This window comes from Danio aesculapii, chromosome 14 (assembly GCF_903798145.1).
Source record: "Danio aesculapii chromosome 14, fDanAes4.1, whole genome shotgun sequence".
In the NCBI taxonomy this organism is placed as follows: domain Eukaryota; kingdom Metazoa; phylum Chordata; class Actinopteri; order Cypriniformes; family Danionidae; genus Danio; species Danio aesculapii.
Genome location: NC_079448.1, coordinates 8832406 through 8856638, shown reverse-complemented (window position 1 = coordinate 8856638; position 24233 = coordinate 8832406). Strand labels below are relative to the sequence as shown.

Below are 24233 nucleotides of genomic sequence, written 5' to 3'. Positions count from 1 at the left end.
GAAAATGACTTTCCTCTTTCTCTATTAAACTTTTCTCTTCATCTTCTATGGACTTTGATTTAGAGTATTGGAGGTTTTGAAATCTAAAGATGATGTAGCTACATGTGGTTGCGTGTTCAGGCTTGTGTAAAATAAGAGGCAGCAGCTTAGTTTCAGCACACTAATTCAAACAGTCATTTGTTAGAGTAAGAGTGATCTGTGGGATTTTGGATGTGGAATGGGCTGAATATGGGCAAACAGAGCTGTCTGTGTAGCTTGGAGCACTTTCTGACACTCACTAATGGAGGCTTGTTTGGGATTGTTTGGCGTGGGAGTATCAGCGGTGTGTTTCTTACAGTATGGGGTGCTGAGAGGAGATTGTGATGATCCTGGAAGAAAAGAGGGTGAGAGAGAAGAAAAACAGTATGGTTTAAACGTAGGGGGGCAGGGTTGATAATTCAGAACACGTTTTTCTCATGCGTGGGGGGGTCTGGCAGCTACACGGGTGAGTGCTGTGAGCTGCGAGGATTAAAAAAAAAAAACCCTGCAGCCTAGCACAAGTGTGAGGTCAGTCACTCAGAGGGCACAGAAACAAACTGACAAAAGCTTCATGGAACTCAATAACATTGGAGAGAAATGAAGAGAGACAATGTCTGGGTGACCTTTAGATGACTGGAGCCATGATGAAGTGAAGATGTTGGATTATTTGACAGTTATTGTTTCAATTTTTAGTAAACCAGACAGGGGTGCATTTCCCAACTAAGGTCTCAAGTTCTGTTGTTGCAAACATAGTTCGTTGATTTGCCGTTTCCCAAATCCCTCGTTCCAATGAACATTTGCAAACTGCATCGCAAACTTGTGCACTTGCAACTACACCTCTGGAGCTGTAGTTAGAAACATAGTTCCTGGCTGTGTTGTATTCCCACTTATCCCCCCTATGCTCTATTCATTTTGAACGTTCCAACATTTAAACTTGGAATGATTAAAAATAAAAAAGCATTAAAGTCATCACTCTTAAAGAGCCCATATTATGGGTTTTTGAAAATGCCCTTCCATGTAGTGTGTAACACAGCTCTAAGTGAAGTGAAATATCCAGCTAAAGCTTAAATCTGTAAGTGTACAGTGTTTAAAACTATTGATTCATCTATAAAAGAGTCGACTCATAGTGCTTCAAACGAGTCGTCTTGATAACGAGTCATTAGGTGTTTCGCGATGACGCAGCTATGAAACACAAGTAGTTGGGCGCGCAAACCTGGGAGATTTGAAACCTGCGGCCCCGCCCACTAACAGAAAAAAAGTCTCACACACACACAGAGACACACAGACACCGGTCGAATGAAGTCACGCTGTGCAGATGGATATTATTGAGTCTAATCAAAGATGAAACATCAGCAATATAGCCCAGCCTTGAGCAGTTCTGAGTGCTTCTGAAAACTATATGCTTTCAAAGAAGACTTCTTCAGTTTGTTAAAGGAAGGATCAGTATAGACTGTCAGAACATGGATCAGTGCATCATGGATCAGTTTCTACCCCCATTTCACAAGTGTAAGTACGTGCGATTAAAATTATTGCCTCGTTTACTCTAGCTTGCAAATTATGTATTTAGTTGTGTTTTGTTACTTGTAACTGCGTGTACTGTATCAGGTTAACTCTTTATATTCTCATATCGCGTGTAAAGCCACGTTGAAAACGCGACGCGTGCCGCTTTGATTACGGATCGTCAGCTGTTTACACACATGCAACGGACAAGTTTCAAAATATTTCAGCTCAATATTATTGTCTCCTCGTGTGTGTAACGCACGGGTATTCGCGGATATAACTGAGCGCCGCTCCTCTATGGACGCGCCAGCCCTGTGTGTGTGTGTGTGTGTGTCTGTGTCTCCTCGTGTGTGTAACGCACGGGTATTCGCGGATATAACTGAGCGCCGCTCCTCTATGGACGCGCCAGCCCTGTGTGTGTGTGTGTGTGTCTGTGTCTCCTCGTGTGTGTAACGCACGGGTATTCGCGGATATAACTGAGCGCTGCTCCTCTATGGACGCGCCAGCCCTGTGTGTGTGTGTCTGTGTCTCCTCGTGTGTGTAACGCACGGGTATTCGCGGATATAACTGAGCGCCGCTCCTCTATGGACGCGCCGGCCCTGTGTGTGTGTGTGTCTGTGTCTCCTCGTGTGTGTAACGCACGGGTATTTGCGGATATAACTGAGCGCCGCGCCGCGCCCTCTCTATTCAGCCGCTCCTCTACGGACGCGCCGGCCCTCTGTGTGTGTGTGTGTGTCTCCTTGTGTGTGTAACGCACGGGTATTTGCGGATATAACTGAGCGCCGCGCCCTCTCTATTCAGCCGGTCCTCTATGGACGCGCAGGCCCTGTGTGTGTGTGTGTGTGTGTGTGTGTGTGTGTGTGTGTGTGTGTGTGCGTGTGTGAAAAGAGCAAGAAGACTGTGACCTCCTCGCCAGTTCTTGGACTTTTTGCTCAATAAAATAGTTAGTCGTCAGTAATTTCTAGTCCATCGTCTGTGTTTACATTCACCCACTGGCAGCCAAAATCCACTATGAAGCGTGTGTGCACTGTGACTACTTTTATATTGTAGATTAGCAGCTGGGCATTTCACTCTGCCTCGTGCTGAAGCCTTGTCCGTGTCGACCAATCGCAGCAGGCTGTCATCGGTCCAATCAGCGCAGATTAGCTTCGCGCTGAGGAGGGGTTTGGGAACAAATGAATCGCTGAACGATTCATATGGGAGTCGCTGGGATAATTAGGTAAAAATAAATGCAGATTATAAGACCATCAAAGTGTTTTTTGACCTTGCATGCATATTAGACTGTTGTTGGAGACCCTTACAACCTAAATATGACCCTATTTCATGTATAATATGGGCTCTTTAAGTGTAATTTGCTTTCAAACTATTTTTACAGTTCAGTTTTAGAGATCTTCATGTTTACAATTGCGCAGTGCACTTTGAAAACATTGATGTCGTTTTGAACACAGCCTCATGATGAAAGCTATAGGTGACCGATTATTTAAAAGTTGAATTTCTGTTACGTCTCTAAAGCTTGTGAAAACAAAAAACATAGCATACGTTAATGCTTTTACTTTATAGTAGGTTATTCATTAAGTATCTGTACTGTATATGACAATGGCCTGTTGGTTAGAACATTTCTGCTGTGGTTTGCATGTGTAAAATTGTAAAAGTAGACTTTTCAAAAAATAAAAAATAAATAAATAATATCCTACTTAATAATAATAATAATAATAATAATCATCATCATCATCATCAACATTAATATTAAATATATTATTATTAAAGGTGGATTTTTTTTTCATTTCCTAATAAGTAATAAATATTAAATTTCATTTTTTTAATAAATAGCCTCATTATTTATTTATATAATTTATATATGATATTAGAATAGGTGTTACCCTTTGTACTGTAAGGGGTTTAATGTTTTAGAATAGAATATGTAATGTTCTCAATAATTTTTGTAAAGGAAACATAGGCCCTATATGTGCCATTTACACATATTTTAATTAATATGGAAAACGAGTGCATATTTTTAGCAAAACTGATATTGGATTTTATTTTAAATGCGTGTGTGTGTGGGTGGGTGTGTGAAACACAAATAAATTATGGGGTTCTTCTCTAAGGAAGTAGTTACTCCACCCCGTTTAGAGCGTCATTATGGAAACACTCGTCACTACATTGTTCTTTTCCCAAATGATGCATCAAACTATGTTAGTTCAGCCACGAGTTACGTCGATGTTTGGGAAACGCACCCCAGAATAGCTGAGACTTTTCTTCTATCAAAAGTAACTGTTTTGTCTTGTTCACTGTATTAGACAATGTTGTTAAAATACTAAGTAATTTGTAGTGTTGCACCGATCTTGAATCAAATGTCAACCAAAAATTTTTACCAAAATAGCGAAACCTTTTTTATTAATTTTTGTTTTTTGCAGGCTTATACAGTACTATAAAAATACTCAAAAATGTCTTCAAACAATTATATCCAGTGCCAATTTCACATCTATAACAGAGAGATGTCACATCCATAACAAAGCTTTATCCTCATGAATGCAAAAATAAAATAATAATAAATGTATAATAAATAAAATAAAATCAATCATTTTTGTTCTATAGACTTCTATCCTTTTGTTTAGCATCGTTTCTTTTGGGTTGTGCAGTTTAATTCACAGAATTTCTACAAAGTGTGTTGTATACTTTAAATCCGCTAACTTTTTTGGTCAATATAATGCTAATAATTACTTTCTCTGTGAATTTACATTTTGAGTTTGTACTGGAAATGTCACATCCATAAAGCTAGTATTGCTCATTTTCAACTGCTAAATCTAAACTGGATTTGATACTGAATGATGTTTAAAATTATAATGGTCTCACCCATAATGTTCCGACTTTAGCTAGTGCAATAATTAGACCCCCCTAGTTTTTCCCGATTGCGCGATCGCTGAATCTAACGCAAAATCAACAAAAAGTCGCAAATTTTTGCAAACCTGCAAAATTCTTAATGAAATGGAAAATAATCGCAAAAAAAAAATAAACAATCTCATAAAACATCCAATTCTATTTCAGCTTGCAATGAATGGTTTTACATGACTTGTAGACGTTGCATACGCAGCGCACATGATGTATTTGAGTATCTCTCGCAAAATTGTCTCACCTGCACCCTCACAATTGTAATGAATGGAATGGGAGTAGGGGAGTGTTCAGCTTGTGCAGTAAGCAGACGCAGATGAAGCGCGAGTGAGTTACATGTGAAGTCATAGCAAAGATGAGATATAGACATCTTGTTGGGCAAATTGGTCATTTTGTGCGTTTGACGCTCTTCAGACTGCAAAAGAAAGTTGGAGCAATGGAAAAGGTGGAGATGAGATTGGTTCAAGGGTGACGACCGCTGGACGTGATCGAATTGAAGGACATTATTTGTGCTTTACATGTATGGCTGGTATTATGATGTGCGTCAAATCGATAAATTATTTCGTTTAATTCTCTACCTGCAGTTAATGAGAGAAAACGCTTCCCTGCCATTGACGAGTTTTAGGTTTGTTACGGTAGGGGAAACCCTAATGCATGTCCTGTGTGTGACAATGTCAGATGCTCCGGGGAGTGAAATTTGGGAAAAAGTGAGATCGTGGATAAAAATAAGAGTAATACAACCTTCCTTTGGCTTAATCCCTACTGTTTCAGATCTTGTCTTGACAAGAGACCAAAATAAAGAAGCTTTATTTTTATGATTTGTGTCATTGTTTTAGATTACACACCTAACATAGTGAGCTACCTATTATGGTAAATACATATATTTTTACATCTTATATATACATTTTTAATCGCAAAATTGTCCGCAAATTTCTGGGAATTACTGCCACAAAATCAGTCATTTTTATTGCAAAAAATCACCAATAAATCGTGGAAGATCTAGGGGGTCTGAATAACGCTGTAGGAGCGTTTTCTGCTTGATACTTTTATTTTAAAATCCACCCATGATTGAATATTCTGCATTTTCCTTACAATATTTTAAAACTCACAAACAGTGAGTATTTTATTTGGCATAAAATAAGCTATTTCTCTTTATTTTACATTTCTGTTTACTGGTTTTTAAAATACAGCAAATAATCCACACAATTGTTGTGTGTGAGTGATTTACATGTTAAGTCAATGTAAAGACGCAAATAGACAACCTTCACACAAATGAGGCGTCTCAAATTGAACATTTTTTGCGCATTTGATGCCCTTTGCGCACAAATAACTCGAGTTGGAAAATCTGAACTTTAGCAGACATTGCACTGCGTTAACCAATCAGGAGCTTGCTCTTGAAGGGGCCTGATTATGATGTAGCACCTTTTGTTAGTGTCCCAAGTGGAAATCCTTCTGCCGACACCGGACAACAGCTCATCAAACTCTGCTTATCTGAAACACAGCTGAAAGCCTCCATCATCCAGGTATAGTTTCTTGAGGAGTTGATGAACTCACAGAGCTGGGTGCACCTCTGAAAGGATCTATTGCACTCAGACATGGCGCCGAACAAATGTACGCTGTTTTCCAGCCTTCCTAAAGCACATAAAGCACAGCCACTCTCTCAATAAAATCCATGTTAGCCATTTGGCAACAAAACTAGAGTCACCGGGTAGACAGAATCCCCTGCCCATGACGCGAATCCGTGTCTATTGTGAAGTGAATTTCATGCACGAGTGAAGCGAATTCGATGCTTGAAGCGAGTAAATTCTAAGTGTTCACGTGTCTGTTTACACGCGAATAGTGCAGTTTATTCGCTCAAGCCATGTCTGGTGTGAACACCCCAGTAGATGAATTCACCAGCTGCACAAGTATATTAAATCACTTGTTTACTATATCAACTACAGATAGTATTATATGCTGCTTAGATTTTCTCTGGAATCACACTGCAAAAGAAAACATAATAAAATCATTTTGAATACTCACCAAGGATTTATTTTGTCTGTTCTTTAGCCTGTCTAGATGTCTAGAAATAAAGATGTATTATAACTATGTCAAATTTTGTAGATCAATTTAAGGTAGATCAATTCAAAGCATTCTTGTTCTTCTCAGCATTCTCTCAAAAAAAAAAGAATGGCGATTTCAAATATCACAGTAATAGATGACTGCATGGACATCAGCAAATGTGCTTAATTCTTACTATTGTTATTATTTTCATAATCAATTATCATTTCGCCAGGCTGTTGTTTTAAGACTCCGCCTCCTCAGACCCATCACCCTTGTGTTGTGCTACACTTCACTAAATCCCAGTAAGGGTCATGCTGTCAGCTTTCTCTGGAAGGAAAGACATGGGCCCTCGTCTGCATTCCTGTCATCACTGGCGGACCTGACATAACACAACCAGAAATATGAGCCTCAACAGACCCAAGAAATGTGAACTCAGACCCAGAGAGTTGGCACTGTGACCCGGTCTGGAGATTACCAGACACGGAGGGCCATGGAGGAATGAATCGTTAAGGATTTGCAAGGCATGAAATGACAGTAGAGGGTTTTCCGATGGTGTATTCATGCCAAAATGGCCAGGCAGTGAAGCATTTTTATTGGTTGAGTCAGCAATTGGCGTTGATGGGTTGCAATTGGTCAGAGAATGTTAAATGCAAATGCTTACAGGCATCTGAAAGATACATTTACATGTTTGCTTTTTGCTGATGCTTTGATATGGTTTACCATGAGGTCTTGGTTGCTTGGTTAGAGAAAGTTCTGGGCATCAGAAGAACAAAATAGATGTTACTCGATCAATATTGGATGATATTATTCATGGTACCCCTAACTTGTGATGTCCTCCAAGGCTCTATAATGGCCCCTTTACTGTTTTCGTTATATATTAAGCACAGTTAGTATATTATGCTGCTTTTCAGACTTTTTAAACACACTGCAAACAATAGGAAACATAATAAAATGTTTCTGAACACTGACCAATGATTTATTTAGTGAAAAACAACAAAAACTGTAATAATATTGCTGTTAATAATAACTTTTCAACTTTATGAATGCATTTTGAGGAACATCACACACTTTACTCAATCAATATTGGATGATATTATTCAGGTGAGGTACTCCTAACTTGTGGTGTCCCCCAAGGCTCTATATTGGCCCCTTTACTATTTTTTCATAAATTAAGTACAGTTAGTATGTAAAGCTGCTTTTCAGACTTTTTAAACACACTGCAAACAATAGGAAATATAATAAAATGTTTCTGAACACTGACCAAGGATTAATTTTGTGAAAAACAACAAAAACTGTAACAGTATTTTCTGTTAATAATAACTTTTTAATAGCTTTTTGAGGAACAAAATAGACTTTACACAATCAATATTGGATGATATCATTCAGGTGAGGTACTCCTAACTTGTGTCCCTCAAGGCTCTATATTGGCCCCTTTACTATTTTTTATATATTAAGTACAGTTAGTATATTATGCTGCTTTTCAGACTTCGTAAACATACTGCAAACAATAGAAAACATAATAAACTATTTTCTGAACACTGACCAATGATTTATTTTGTGAAAAAAAAACAAAAAGTGTAATAATATTGCTGTTAATAATGACTTTTTTAATAGCTTTTTGAGGAACAAAATAGACTTTACTTAATCAATATTGGATGACATTTTTGAAAGGGTCATTCAGTCAGTCGACAGCCTCTGATGGATTTACGTGAGAACAGCAGGCGCTCTGTTGGATTCTCAAAAACAAAAACTACAAAAAAAAGTGGCTCCTGGGGCTTAGTTGGCGCTCTCCAGAAATGTATATAGCGGTACGTTTTCAGAATGAGCCTGGGTTGCTTTACTCTCTTCTAGAACTGATTATTTGAATTATCTCTATTTAAGAACTAGCAGTTCTTCAATATATAGATTACAAATGCAGCTGTATGTCTTTTAAGAGGTGCTCCTAAATATGAACATATTACTCCTGTTAATGTCTTTACATTGGCTCCCAGTATGCCTTAGACTAGGTCTTTAACATGCTTCTGCTTGTTTTTTCAATGTTTACATGGAGTTGTTGTGGGGGCGACATGGTGGCTCAGTGGTTAGCATTGTCACCTCACAGCAAGAAAGTCGCTGGTTTGAGTCCCGGCTTGAGTCTCCGGTTTCCCCCACAGTCCAAAGACATGTGGGAAAGGGGAAATTGAATAAACTAAATTGGCCGTAGTGTATGTTTGTGAATGATTGTATATGGCTGTTTCCCAGCACAGGGTTGCCGCTGGAAGGGCATCCGCTGTGTAAAACATATGCTGGATAAGTTAGTGGTTCATTTCTCCGTGGTGACCCCTGATGAATAAAGGGACTAAGCTGAAGAAAATGTAGTGATTGAAGGGGGTTGTTGTTGTGTGAATATTATATGAAAAGAACTCTGCCAATCTGCTAGGTCTGCCAACCGTATTTTGTTAACTGTTCCAAAGTTAAAATTGATTAATTTAAAATGTATTAATTAATTTGCCATATCTAAACTAATGTAAACATCTTAACTTTTGAGCCATTACTAATACATTTTAGAACTGCACCAGCATTACATATTTTTAAATCAAAGTATCTCTTTACTGTGGCCTATATGATTTGTGACGTTGTTTACTTTATATATTGTGTTTATAATAGATTGTACAGCACATCAGTCTACTATAGTTGTTTTTAATTGTGCTTTGTAAATAAAGACTTGAGAAAGGGACTAAGTAGTGCATTCGACATATCCATTCCCTGGGAATGGAACCCATGACCTTGGTGTTGCTAGCTCCATGCTTTGCTTCCAAGTAGATAAAACTAGCTACAGTAGATGCGTTGTCTTCCTCGAAAACTATCCAGACCTCATGGAAAGTTGTAAACTAGATTTGCCAAGACTCCTGCAAAGTCTGCACTAGAGAGCCAAGGTTGAAATTGACCTACAGCAGGTTTCTGCTCTCCATGACTCTGTAGTGTTCCATTAAGCGCTCGGAAACCCTACACCCTCTGCCTGCAAAGCATCAGTGCTCAAGCAAACCAGTTCGAAGGCTTAAAAGAAATTGTTTAGGTCATCATTAAAAGTTCACAATTAATTGTTCCATTCATTGAATCATTAAGAATTGTCTTTTTGTTTCCCTTCAGCTGATGTCAATTTATTTAGCAGCAGGCTGCGGGCACAGTTTGTTGAAATTAATGAGAAAGATGGTGGAAGTCTGCTTTATTATAGACGGGTGACCTTTGATCTGTGGCTTATTGGAAAAACATTAGTTTTTCGCTGCTCGTTTGGCCGGACAGAGAAGGGAGTCCTCCCTCTGATTAATGATCTGCCCTGAGGAGGCCAATGAGGCTGAGAGACAGAGCAGCCTTGTTAAATACAGTTTGTTGAAAACTAGAGCCAAATTATACAGGACGAAATGAAAGAGCTTCTTCGCACGCACACGACATCTTTAGGAGTGCCTGTTTAAATGTTGCTTTAGAAGATGAGCAATTCAATTCAATTCACCTTTATTTGTACAGCTCTTATACAATGTAGATTGTGTCAAAGCAGCTTCACATAAAAGGTAACAGTAAATAGGAACAGTGTAGTTCAGTTTGTAGTGTTTAAGTTCAGTTCAGTTTAGCTCAGTTCAGTGTGGTTTGATATTCACTACTGAGAGTCCAAATACTGAAGAGCAAATCCAACGATGCGCAGCTCTACAGATCCCGAACCATGCAAGCCAGTGGCGACAGCGGAGAGGGAAAAAAAACTTCACTAAAGGCGGAAGTGAAGAAAAAAAACCTTGAGAGAAACCAGGCTCAGTTGGGCACGACCATTTTAATTTCTCCGCTGGCCAAATGTCTTGTGCAGAGCTGCAGTCTCAGTGGCGGAGGCTGGAAGCTGGCCTCAGCGAAGACTCATCTGTCTCTGGAGCGTCACAGGAATCAGTCTCATGTTCTCCACTCTTCCATGACTATCACAGTAGCTGCTCAGGATTCGGCCAGGTCCAGGATATAAAAAACCTTGGGATCATCTCGTCGTTGGTCTTGGATCGAATCAGTGACTCTGCATAGTCTGAGGGCCTCGGGAAGAGTATCCCCAGGTGTAAATGGAGAATAAAGAAAATAATTAGCGTAGCTGATGTTCACAGTGTATATCAACAAGATGCATAACCTGTGTGGAAGCCCCCTAAGTGGTGCACTAAGTGTATGCTTTACTGAACAGATAGGTCTTTAATCTAGTTTTGAATTGGGAGAGTGTGTCTGAGCCTCGGACGTTATCAGGAAGGCTATTCCAGAGTTTAGGAGCTATAAATTAGAAGGCTCGACCTCCTTTACTCGACTTTGCTATTCTAGGTACTACCAGAAGCCCTGAGTTTTGAGACCTTAAAGAGCAATGCATGCTTCTACAGTACGTCACTGCCCGTTTAGCTCCGACTACTGATAGTTTGTTGCCAGATGACATTTTGTGACATCCGTGGACAAGATAAAGACTTTCTTTAAAGATGCACACATCTGTTTTATCAAGTGACACCACAACCCTGATTTTTGCAAATAGTTCTTTCTGCGTTTATTGACAAACTTCCTAAATATATTGTGAAATATCCAATATTCTGACTCTTTAACTGCCGTACCGCCCTCCTCCTCCCTCAGGCCCGCAACATACGTCAAAAATATAACGGGATTTGGCCCGCCAAAACATATTTTTGAACCACAATCATTGTACAGTCGCGTCTAGCCACTTGTGGTTTTGAACCACCACCTAGTCGACATTTACTGTATGGTACTGCATTTAGATTAGTTTTACTTTCATTTTCGATCAGCGTACGGTCGAGAGTAACACACATTCGTTTTAATTCTGGGGCTGATTTAAACATTTAAACATATGTGCATAAGTGCTCTATTTTTACTAAAGCTCTATTTTTGTAAATATTCAAGCGTTGTTTGATTATTTTCAGTTTTTTACCACTTGTATTGTTGTACAAACACTTCATGGCTTACACGTTATGCTGGTGGTGTAACAAATATGATAATTTTGCTAATATTCGATTCAAATGGTCTCATTTATTAATTTTTCTCATATGCGTATTGAGAGTTACATAAAAACTATGTACATTAGTAAAATTGTACAACTGGTTGAATTAAACTTTATAAAGTTAATGGGATTTTCCTCTCTTTGTTGTTAGTTTTACAAAAAAAAAAAAGAAAGATATTGAGAAGAACAATTGCCAGTAAAGTCACTTTAAGTTACCTTAACATAATAGTTATTATGCCTATTATTTGTAGTATTTTCATAGCTATTTAAACTACCCCTTCAATGTGTACTACAAGAAAAAAAAGCTAGAGTTTTGACTGCATACAGTCTGGACAAGAATGACTGAGTGTGTGTCTAATGCTCGGCCATAGACACAACAACCACAGATATATTTCAGCAGCTGTGTGAGGCGATAAACGTACTGATTTGCATTATCACTGGTGAGAGGTAATGCTTGAAATATAAACGTCATGTCTGTTGTCCTAAAATGCATCGATTATGTCAGGTTTTCACTTTTTTCTTGTGCTTGAATGTTAAAATGGCCCTCCTATGAATTGTCAGTCACTGAAATGGCCCCCTGCCAATTTAAGTTTGAGGCCCCTGCTCTGATATGTATTTTGTCATATAAACAGCTTAATAATGATCATATTATTTGATCTATGACCAGAGGTGGACACGCCGTGCACTAAAGAGATTAGAGCTGCTGGATTTACAACACGCTATTTCATCAACTTATCTCAAAATACATGAACACAAGTAATACAAGTACAAGTAGGTGGCTGATTACAACCTGATATGAATAAATCACATCATCTATTTATATCTAAAAATAATTATTATTGGCGTCTCCATCATTTAAAAACCATAAATAGTATTCCTTTCCTTGTATTTAAATGCCTGAAACCTGAAATAAATGTTATTTAAAAACATTGATAAGCTGCGTCTTTTTCTAGCTCAGTGTGTGCCATCGTGGGAAAAGCAGATTTGAATTTTTCAGCTGATCACGTGATCATATAGTCCAGGGATCAACCTAGACTGATCACACCGGTGTGATCATTAGCATCAGGGGTTAATGTAGATGATAATTTCTTATGAATGTACATAAAATGCAAAGTGGGAAATTTGTGTTACCTTAGTAAAACAAAAATATTGATTTATTTCAAGTTTTATGCAAGTTTATATAAGTTTTATATAAGTAAAATTTGATGCAAACACCAAAATGGGATATCTTGAATTTGACCAATATCTTGTTAACACAGCTGTTAAGCAATTATTGTAGTTCATGCATTGGATATTGGCAAGAATTGGTTAGAATTTAGAGATAAGAATATTCACTCTGAAATGTCTGGCATTGTGCTTTTTGTATTGCTATAACTACGGTATTCATGGTGCACATAAGAGACAGAAATCCTGTCACGTTCTCTCTCTGTCTGGTGCCATGGAGTGATTGGCTGTGTTCTTAAACAGCTGCGCAATTGCGCTCCTGTCAGGAGAGGTGGGGAGGGATGACAGCGTGACAGAGCCAGGGAGAAGGGAGGGAAAGATCTCCATTCACCGTTCCACGCTACTCCCCGAACCCCCTTTTTTTCCCGCTCGAAGTGCCGTGAAGGAATATCTTTAATTGCATTCCAGTGGAATTTCTCTTGCAGCTGGTGCCTGAACTGACGAGAGCGAGTGGGAATTGTGAATGACTCTGCCTGAAGGAAGGAGGGATTTTTGATGGAGGAAAAAAAGCAGAGAGAAAATAAGTTCTATTGGAAGAGGCACTGCAAGCCTCCACTCTTTTGTCATTCGTCTCTTGCAGATAAGGGACTCCTCGTCCTCATTTCTCACACGCTCTTTACTGTGACGGTTTGACTGTCTGGGGAGCTTGCTAGGCAGCGTATGTAAATAAAGCAGAGTGTTTCTATAGGCTGGGCAAACTGCCAGAAAAAGAAAGACAGCAAGAGAAAGCCCTGAAGGTTTAATGGCAAGAAGCGCACCCTGACTGGATCAACAAGTCTGAAGACGGACAGCTCCTCAAATAATCTGCCGAAAGCACGAGCCATATGCACCAGCCTCGAGACGAGCATTTACGAGAGCGTGGTGGAGTAAGAGGCAAGTCAGACAACAAATCCTGAAGATTGACTAGAAGACTTGTTTACCGTGCGTTCGCTTCTGGACACTTGGATCATTGTTTATCTTCATCCCAAATTGTGAGTCCATCAGAAATCCTTAGTCTTCAATTCTCGGGGTGACGTGTGTTTTTCTTAACAACTTCCTTTAATCAGACTTTCCAGGATTGAATTTGAATGATAAAAGGAGAAGGACTTGGATCTCGTCTTCCTCACTTGTATTCTTTTTCCTGCTTGTCATTTCTGCACGGTTGAAGGACCCCTGCCCTGCACACGAAGACAACCGCCTAAGACTTTGTCTCCGTTGTGGTTCCTGGTCTTCAGTCTAATTTGTTTCTGGGGGTCTCTTTTGTCTGCACTAGTGGAGTGAAACTAAGTTTGAATTGATCTTTTGTCTGAATCTCGGGTTCTTCTCACGGTGCGAAAACCCTGCAGCCCCCCACTCTGACCCCTCTGAAATCCCCTCCTTCCATCTCTCCCACATGAGCCCCCTCATACCCTTCCTCCCTCCACACTCCCACACACCTCCTCATCTTCCATCTACCACATGCCGCTGCGATCGGTGAGCATGTGAGAGTAGCGTGCGTATTTGACTCTTGTTATCAAGCCAGAAACTATAAGCTGGGATCAGGTGCGAAGAACAGTGATGCGTCGCTGGATGCATTTGCAAATGACGGATTCAGGATCAGGAGAACTCAAAACCATTCGCAAGGGAACCACATTACAAGCTGAGCATCTGTGATTGAGTGCATTTCCCTGCACTTCTGTGGATAGAGACGGCATCCCGCCATGTCAGAAGTGTGATCGTTGTGGTGGGATATTAGAGCCGGATCTGTTCGTCTGGGGCTCATCATGAAAAAGACACGGAGCACTAATCTGCGTAGGGCCTGGCCCAGTTCTGAATTCTCGGATCGGGTCTCTGAGCACACCCGGTCAAGGAGCGAGAAAGACTACCGGCTTCACAAGCATTACCCTAAACACTTCATCTCTCACTCTCCTAGAGGATTCTTTATAACAGGTTAGTCGTTCTTTACACTTTACTTGGTAATAGTGACACTTTTTGAATCCGTTTATGTGTGAATTTGTATTTAAACGCAATCGCCAAATAATTCAGAAATGAACGGGTGGCTCTCACCAGATCAAGAGCCATGAGATGATAATGTCGGTCGCATTACAGATGCAGGTCAGCTATTTTTAGCATTCGCCCCACACTGTCTGAACACGCTATTGTGTGTGCAAGAGTTTTGTTGCGTCTGGTGCCTGTGTTGAGTGGTCAGTCCAGGGTTTAAAAAAAGCTGTAAATTATTTCAAGGATTTTTTTCAGGCTTCAGATGGTTTTATTTAGTAGAAGGACATATATGGTTGGCAATACCTTCCCTTGCACTCAGTTCAACTGCTTCTGAACAAGAGCGTGTCTCTTAAGAAATGGTTCTGATCAGGGTCTTGTGGACCTAAATCAGCCTAATTACACAATCAGTGCTTCCACCGGGAGTTTTAATGTTGTGATTTCCAGACTTCGGAAAGTCAGGGAAGTTTAGAAATTGTTGACTTTGCATTGCACATAAATCATTCTAGTTTATAATTGTTGACTCTTTTGCATTGAATATAAATCATTCTGGTTTGTCGGTGAACAATTTCTCTCTGTGATATTTAGCAAAATCCTCATTCAGGAAATAAACACAGATGTCGGTAAAACAAATGGAAATTTTATGTAAATGACAAAAAGATGTGAGAAGTTTGTTGGTCAGAACTAAAGAAGCTTTTCAGGTGGCACCGACAAGGTGTTTATGCAAATCTGTAGTTTTGCACATCCCTTTTTGATCTATACTTGCTTGTTTGCTATTTGATATGGTGTATGTGCTGAGACCTGTCCTAGGGGAGATATAGAACAGGGGAGTCAAACTCAATTCTTGTATGGCCGCTGCCCTGCACAGTTTAGTTCCAACACATTTACACTTACCTTAGGACTCAATTAGTTTGATCAGGTGTGTTTAAGCAGGGTTGGAACTACATTGTGCAGACCTGCGGCCCTCCAGGATCTGAGTTTGACACCTGTGATGTTGAATATTTAGGCTTCGTCAATTACACATTTGTTTTGGGATAGCCTACTTGATGTGTTCAAACCCTGATGGGAATATAACAGGATAAACTGCAGCTCATATTTTGATCTGCTAATTAAGGTTCCCCCATTGCATGTCATTAAACCAAATCACTGCCGAGAGATCCCAGACCCAAGCTCAAGGCCTGAAATAACAGAGTGCTCCTATAAAAATAAATACTCTTATTGTGGCTGTGCCAGAACGTCTTGTTGCAGCTGCTCTCCTCTGCACTAACGAGAGAATTAAGAGGTGATGACCAAGGATTACCCCATCCCAGGTTTAGTATAGTCTACATCCAGCGGTCTTACTGACAAAGTCCAGGAATAGAAGTTTTGTGAGGCAACAACTAAAGGAAACTTGAGCCTAATGTAAAGTTACCTGGTGTTAATTGCGCTTCTTTGGTTTAAGCATATGGCGACCCAGTGGCTCAGTGGGTAGCACTACACTTCACAGCAAGAAGGTCGCTGGTTTGAGTCTAGGCTGGGCCAGTTGGCATTTCAGTGTGGAGTTTGCCCTCCGTTGTTTCCTCCGGGTGCTCTGGTTTCCCCCACAGTCCAAAGACATGTGCTATAGGTAAATTGAATAAACTAAATTGGTCGTAGTGTATGTGTGTGAATGAGTGTGTATGGGTGTTCCCCAGTACTGGGTTGCAGCTGGAAGGGCGTTTGCAGTATAAAACATATGCTGGATAAGTTGGCAGTTCATTCCGCTGTGGTGACCCCTGATGAATGAAGGGACAAAGCAGAAGGAAAATGTCTGAACGAATGGTTGGAGCATGATCTCAAATTTAAGGCTGATTTATAGCCCTGCATTAAGTGATTGCTTAAACACATTGCTCATAGCTTTGTTTTGCGATCAATAGTACTTGCAAAACCATAGTAGGTGGTGGGTTTCTACGTTCCATTGTGTTGCATTTGTTGTGTTGAGTGCAGTGCTACTGTAGAAGTAGCTCAATCTCACACTAATTTAGGGAAGAAAGAGGCAAAAACTGAAGAACTGTTTGACAACTTAAATTATACAGTCAACACAAAACAAGTATCCAACCCAAGCTCTTCTATGGGATTTGACACTCATGCCACCAGCCTCGCTCCACCCCCACAGCCTTCGGCCCCGCCCATACTCATCACTGCTATCTAGCTGACCAATCACAGATCTTGCTCTTTGTGTCATCACGATGTGTAGTTACATATTTTGAGAGATGTGCACCTGGGCCCACATCAGGGTATGCTGTAGGGCAGGGGTTCTCAGACTCGGTCCTGGAGGGCCAGTGTCCCGCAGATTTTAGGTCCCACTTGCCTCAACACACCTGCATGGATGCTTTTAGAAAGCCTAGTAGGAGCTTGATTAGCTAGCCCAGGTGTGCCTGATTGGGGTTGTGGCTAAAATCTGCAGAACACCGGACCTTCAGGACCGAGGTTGAGAACGTCTGGCATAGGGAATGTGACTTCATTGGATCTACCACATGCACAAGATTTTTTTCTACACTATTACACCAATACATTTCAAAGTAAGTCAGATTTCCCAATTCTCTACCAAAGCAGAAAGGGACAAAGTAAAAAAACAAAGTTGATCATATTTATTAACATTTATTATAGAAATGTAAAAAAAACTGTATAATAATATACAATTGGAAAAAATCTGTGCTTTTAAACGCAGTCTTCACCGTAAGAATTAAACTTGATTTGTTTCTTTATTAAAGCTACAAAAGTCAAGATCAGTGAGCGATTTTGTCCTTGTTCTTTTTTTTTTACATTTGTTGCACAATAAGGAAACATTTGGGAAAATCTTATGTAATTTTACTTTTGAATAATGAAGTCTGTGGATAACTTTAAATTGAATCAGTCTGTGATAGAGCAATCATGAATTTTGGAAACACAATCTTCCCAGACTCATCTGATATCTCTGTATTAAGCTGGATTTATATTTTCGCCTAGCGTCGCATCGCGCACCTCAGCTGACTGCGTGCGCACCTTGTGAAACAGACGAGGCTTTTATACTTGCCACGTTTGCCGTTGTATTCTTTAAAATGACAGGGGGCGGTCAAAAGAAACTGAAAAGTAGGAAGTTTCTGGAACTACATCATATCATTAATATCATTTAATATTTTTAAACGAATTATTTTATATTTTTTATAAATTATTTGAATGATTATAAGGATTTGTATAACCTTTCAATTTTTTTAATCAAACTTGCTTGCTTTTGTTCATATCAAGGTCAGTTTTACCTATTAAAGTGTATTAAAATAATAATGACTACAAAACATGGGTCGCTCAACAAATATATTTTTTATTGTGGCAAGAATGAAAGCAAAAAAAGCACACTTACTAAAAAATACAGATTTGACACACTACTGTCACCACTATTCTTGACACAATTGACACACTACTGTCTAGTTTCTGTTTTCTACTTATGCTAAAAAGGCAATAATGGTCTAACATTCCTGACCATTATCACCAATAAAGCCTAGAAAAACAAGGCATCGGTATATTGTAAACCGATAAGTTCAAATATTCCTTTTCAGTTATCAAAGAAATAATTTGTTCCTTAAATATAGTTTTGTAATTATTTAATTGTTTTAAATTCAAAACTGTAATATATACATCAGTGTTAAACCTATGAATAGTGGAAAAACATATTTCTGTAATTGTGTACCCGGGTCTTCACTTTTGCCATGGCCTCTTTTGGCTTTAACAAACGTATCCCTTAGGTTTTCCAAACCTTTTAACAAAATCTTTCCTCCTTTCCCACGGCTGTTGCAATTTCTAGCCAAGAGTTATTGATCATCTGGTTATCTCTATGATCACGGATCATAAAGATGTCTGTACATGTGTACCTGTTTCAGACAAAATCTCTTCAAAGTGTTTCATATTCAACTAAACAACTCGAGTCTAAAAAAAAGACTCGTGCTAACTCTACGATGACGTCACATTCGCCGCGCGCACTCAAGCGAACTAGCGGACGTGTCAAGTATAAACCAGGCTTTAAGCTCCTTCTCCCACTCTTTCCTAATTTTGTCAGTGTTTGAATTAATCTTATCTAATAATAAGTAATAAAAAAGAGACAGTACCTTTTTGTATTGGGTCGTGTTTTGTTATATTTTCAAGTGTCTGGTGTATGGTTATATTTTCAAAGCCAGGAAAATTTTCCTAGTAAAATCCCTTATTTGTAAATATCTAAAAAAAAAATCAGAGGATTGAAGAACGCGAAATCAAATGCGGTGCCGTGCGGTCTGTTCACTCGAGTCTCAAAAAAAACTATGCGCTCTACCAGCCGAATATTATGTCACGCGCCACCAAAGCGATCCTCCGCAAACTCCGCGATGACATCACATTCGCCGCGCTCACTCAAGCGAACTACCAGATGCGTCAAGTATTAACCAGGCTTTAAGCTCCTTCTCCCACTCTTTCCTAATTTTGTCAGTGTATGAATTCATCTTATCTAATAATAAGTAATAAAAAGAGACAGTATGTTTTTGTATTGGGTCGTGTTTTGTTATATTTTCAAGTGTCTGGTGTATGGTTATATTTTCAAAACCAGGAAAATTTTCCTAGTAAAATCCCTTATTTGTAAATATCTAAAAAAACAATCAGAGGATTGAAGAACGCGGAATCAAACACGCTGCTATGCAGTCTGTTCACTCGAGTCTCAAAAAAAACTATGCGCTCTACCAGCCGAAATCATGTCACGCGCACCCAAAGCGATCCTCCGCACACTCCGTGATGACATCACATTCACCGCGCGCACTCAAGCGAACTAGCGGATGCGTCAAGTATTAACCAGGCTTTAAGCTCCTTCTCCCACTCTTTCCTAATTTTGTCAGTGTTTGAATTAATCTTATCTAATAATAAGTAATAAAAAAGAGATAGTACCTTTTTCTATTGGGTCGTGTTTTGTTTTATTTTCAAGTGTCTGGTGTATGGTTATATTTTCAAAACCAGGAAAATTTTCCTAGTAAAATGCCTTATTTGTAAATATCTAAAAAAAACTCAGGATTGAAGATCATATTTTGATTTTAACTGACTAAATGACCCAAATTTATTATCAACATATAAGTCTTTTATATGTACTAATCCTTTTTCTTTCCAATGTGAAAATGTTTTGTCTTGAGTTCCAGGAATAAAGGCTGGATTTGAACTTATTGGGCAATACAAATAAGTATTTGGGAGATCGAGAGTTAGTTTAATCTGTTTCCATATCTTCCAGCGGCCTATAGTTAAAACTGAATGGTTATGAGTGAACCGCATTGGTTTAGTTTAGTTTAATCTGTTTCCATATCTTCCAGCGGCCTATAGTTAAAACTGAAGGGTTATGAGTGAACCGCATTGGTTTGAGAACACTTGATGTTTCCTAGCAACATTTGGTGTCAAAGGTTAAATAATGGGGGTCATTGTGGAGATTGGGTCTCATTTGGGGCACAAAGCACTAGCATGTGATTCCGTGTGTGGGACCGCTTTACTTGCTAGCGGGAGGTTTTGTTGTACGCCTTTCTCTTGAAATATAGGCCTTGTGAATCTCAACTTGATTGTACTGTACAGCTACTTAAAACCCAGTGAATCTTCAATGCGGGGACATAAAGTAGTCATTATTCCGAGAGTTCTCGTAAATGATATCAAAGGAATGGCATTTGTTTTTGGTTGTGAGGTCTGCTATTGGTTTATGTTGAAGAGGCATTTTGGGTGGTTAATGATTTCTGTAGTCAGAAAGAAACATGGAAAACAGCTGCTCCTTCCCATCTTAAGTGCATTTTTTGTTCTTATGTTATATAACAGTAATCGATATTAAATGAAAACTTAGACATCGGATCAAAACTGCTTTTTAACTGGGGTTTAACAGGGTTGTACTGTTGTATCTGACCTCTTACATGTCAATAGATCAAGCGAATTTTGATGGATTATCTCATGTTAGTTTAATCCAGTAGTTCCCAATGTGAGGGTCGTGAGACAATAGCTATGTTTCCATCGAACTATTTTAATGCGCATTTTGGATATGCACAGATGGCAAAAATAGTAATAGTTAAATATTTACATAAAAAAACAACATGCAAATGAAAAGTTGTCATCCTTTAGATTTATTTTTTAATATAGATTTTTTTTATTTGGTTGCAACCCCTGGGGTAATTTACTGTAGGTTCGATTAACCACAAGGCAATAGCGTCAGTTCCAGCAGATTGGTTTTTACTTATTTTTATTTTTTTAAATAATAATTTTTTCGGGGTTTTCACCTTTAATGTACAGGACAGTAGAGCGTTATGACAGGAAAGTGTGGGGTGCAGAGAGAAGGGAAGGATCGGCATAGGTCCTCGAGGCGGGAATCAAACTCAGGTCGCCGCGAACATGTGTCAACGCACTAACCACTACACCATTGGATAAATACACAGGGAATAAATACAGGCCACTCCTGAACATGGAGGATGATCTCAAAGAGGTGGTCTCCGAAATTAAACCAAGAATAAACTTGCTGTAAGCATTGTGCAGTCTCGTTAGGTGAGGTTGGTATTAAGTTAAATTAATAAATGACCCTAAAAAAGTTATATGGTTGTTAGCAGAAGTGGCGCAGGCCTAACTGCCGCTCTAGCCAAACGACTACCGCTTGACTTTCTTTCTTACGTTGCACACAAAAGAAGATATTTTGAAGAATGTTGGAAACCAGTAACCATTGGCTTCCATAATATTTGTTTTACCTATACTATGGAAGTCAATGGCTTTCAGCTTAGTTCAGAACATCTTCTTTAGTGTTCAACAGAAGAAACTGATAAATATCTGCAATCACTTGAGGTAGAGTAAATAGTGAGTAAATGTTCATTTTTGAGTGTGAACTATCCCTTTAATGCATGAACTAATTAAGGGAATGGAAACTTAAAGAGGACTACAAAAGTACATTGTTAATCATTGATCATCTTGACAAAGCAAATCTGTCAAATCTTGAATTTATTTCTTACACATTACACAAAGATGTTTTGTAGTGTAAAACTTTTATTGTGGGATGGTTTCAATCACATAGGAAAGCTAATAAACCATCATTACTACAGTATCTAGTACTGTACTTCTTCAAACAAATGTTGGAAGCGTTTGCTTGGCGGTATTGGTTTAAAACCCACAGGAAAAACAAATGACTGTGAATTCCTCACATGGCTTATGTGATATTTTTAGTGTGGTGGCGGTGTGCTGCCGGTCGAGTGAGCTTGCGGATTGTACAAACCTCCTGACTTGTGGCCTGCTTTTGTCATGGACGAGCGCTAGTTGGGGGTGGAAAGGCGAAAACATTAGTAAAGTTCCAACAATAATCCACATTGTTTAAATTTGGCTTTACAATTAATGCTTAACTTGACCATGTGCTACTTGCCTTTCATTATTCCTCTGAATTTCTGAACACATATAGCGTGGACTGCTAATTCAAGTGGGAAAACCGTTGTATTCAACATCTACGTGCTAATCAGGTCGTGCTAATGGGACAAGGCTTGTAGATGTTCCTTTTTGATTGTTTTGACTAGCTCTTCTGTGTTAGTCCAATCAAGTTTTCCGGTGTCTGAAAACTTTGTTCCCCCGCTTTAGTGCTTTCTCAGACGAGAAAACAATTATAGGGAACTTAAATTCTGTCATGGGTGAGTTGGGAGAGAGATTTATTGTTATCTTACCTGGCTATCGCTCAGCACAAAATTGCACCGACTGACTATAGGGGGTTTTCTGGAGGAGTTCCCAGAGTCATTAAGAAAGTAATGTTAGGGAAGTCAGCATCGGTTTCAAATGTGTAATGAATCTGAGGCGAAAGTAATACATTTTCAGTCTCCTGGAGGAGAAAAGAAAGTGCTGCAGTAAGGAAAGATTTGTGCATTGCTAATTTCGGAAAAGCCATCATATCTTTTAGCCTGAAATGGAGACTTTTAATGTGATTGAAACCACTACACGTCTATAGTCTTTGAGATTCTGCACACACACATACTGTATATTTACAGTTGAAGTCAGATTTATTAGCCACCCTGAATTATTAGCCTAGTTTATTTTTTCCCCAATTTCTGTTTAACGGAGAGAAGATTTTTTTCAATACATTTCTAAACATAATAGTTTTAATAACTGATTCATTTTATCTTAGCCATGATGACAGTGAATAATATTTTACTATGATGTTCAAAACAATACATGCAACTTAAGACTCTTAGTCTTTGACTCTTAGACTCTTTTCGCTCTTAGTGTTGTGGTCGAGACAAAAATAGTCACATACAAAATGTAGTACCAACTACACAACATGCATCTAAAGCTGGAGATGAATGATTGTCGAAAATTTCTTCTAAATAGCTAACAGACTTTTTTTTTTATCTTGAAAGACTCCTTAATTCTGCAATCAGACTTTACTTTTACTGATCATATACAGTCATTACATCTAATCTGGTTCATACTGGTGTCATACTGGGCGTAGCGTCATGTAACAGCTCTAAAATAAATAACAGCTGCTCCTGGAGTTCAGGGAATACCAAATAATAGTTGGGTGATTTTCCATTTGGAAGAAAGCTTAGATGTCAGGGAAGCATGTAACTGCAATTGACCAGTTACCCTTATCAACCTCTACAGTGGTCTTAAAAAATTGCTTCAAGAAATACCAAAACTAACATCTAATCAGCTTCACTCCATACCATACTTGTAATGTTGTAGTTATTTGTCTAAATCAGAATATTGTTTTTGTATTCTTTTTTGTTTTTTTGTTCATATTTTTTCATAATCTTCATAAATGACAGTTTAGTATATGTATGGAGTATTATCTCACCTATACTTTGACTTTTAATTATAAGTGGGCATAGATACATTTTTTTAATCTAGATTAATCTCATTGTAATTTAGATTCTACATTACAGATTACAATGGCTCATTTGAATTCTGTCGCATTCAGAATATGTAAGCTACCCAAATAATGACTAAATATAGGTCTTTGAGAACGGGTTTCTCAAGCCAGGTGGCGCATCCCCGGTTTCCAAAATGCAGAAAATCCGAAATGCGGAAGTATTTTTCTTTCCATTTGGCGTGCGTTATTAAATTCCATAACACTCTCATCAGTCCTTACTCCTTATTTGCGTTTAATACCCCAGTTTGTCACGGGGGCATGAATGAAATGTTCATGAGTTAAAGTGAAACTGCCGAACCGCAGTTAAAGTCACCCAAAATTACAGGAAACTCTTATATGAAAGCACTTCTTGTAAACACCTTAATTAAATTATTGTCTATTAAGGCAAATAACTAGATTACAGATGTCCATGTATACGTAGTTAGTAGTGTCTTCGAAGTAAGTGAAAGATCCAGAAGGGCATCCTGCTGATTTGATTCAGAAGGGCACTTTTTGTCAGACGGCTCACTGGTCAGGTATACATCCGTGCTAAAATATCAAAGTGAAAGTCATCATAGCTTGCGTAGAATAGACCCAGCTTTCAACCCAACTTTGAGAATAGATTAACGGCGATTTTTATTATTTTTTTTTTTTTTCATCACGCGATAAGAGTCTTGTGTTAACGCAGCATGTTAACGCTGATAACGGCCCACCACTACTTTTCAATATTCACTTTTTTACTCTTAAAGTAAACACTTT

The 24233-nt window shown here is 38.8% G+C and overlaps 1 protein-coding gene across 2 annotated transcripts in view; it reads left to right on the top strand.

Moving 5' to 3' along the window:
* Window positions 1-24233, top strand: part of stox2b (storkhead box 2b) — a 144186-nt gene that overhangs the window by 56076 nt on the left and 63877 nt on the right. Inside the window, exon 1 of one of the 2 annotated variants that reach the window (XM_056471790.1) lies at window positions 13024-14581. The exons of the other annotated variant lie outside the window; for it this stretch is intronic. Within the exon in view, the coding sequence (XP_056327765.1) occupies window positions 14416-14581 (166 nt within the window). The 5' untranslated portion in view covers window positions 13024-14415. Of the gene's footprint in view, window positions 1-13023; window positions 14582-24233 lie in introns of those variants that run through there. 2 annotated transcript variants of the gene reach the window in all.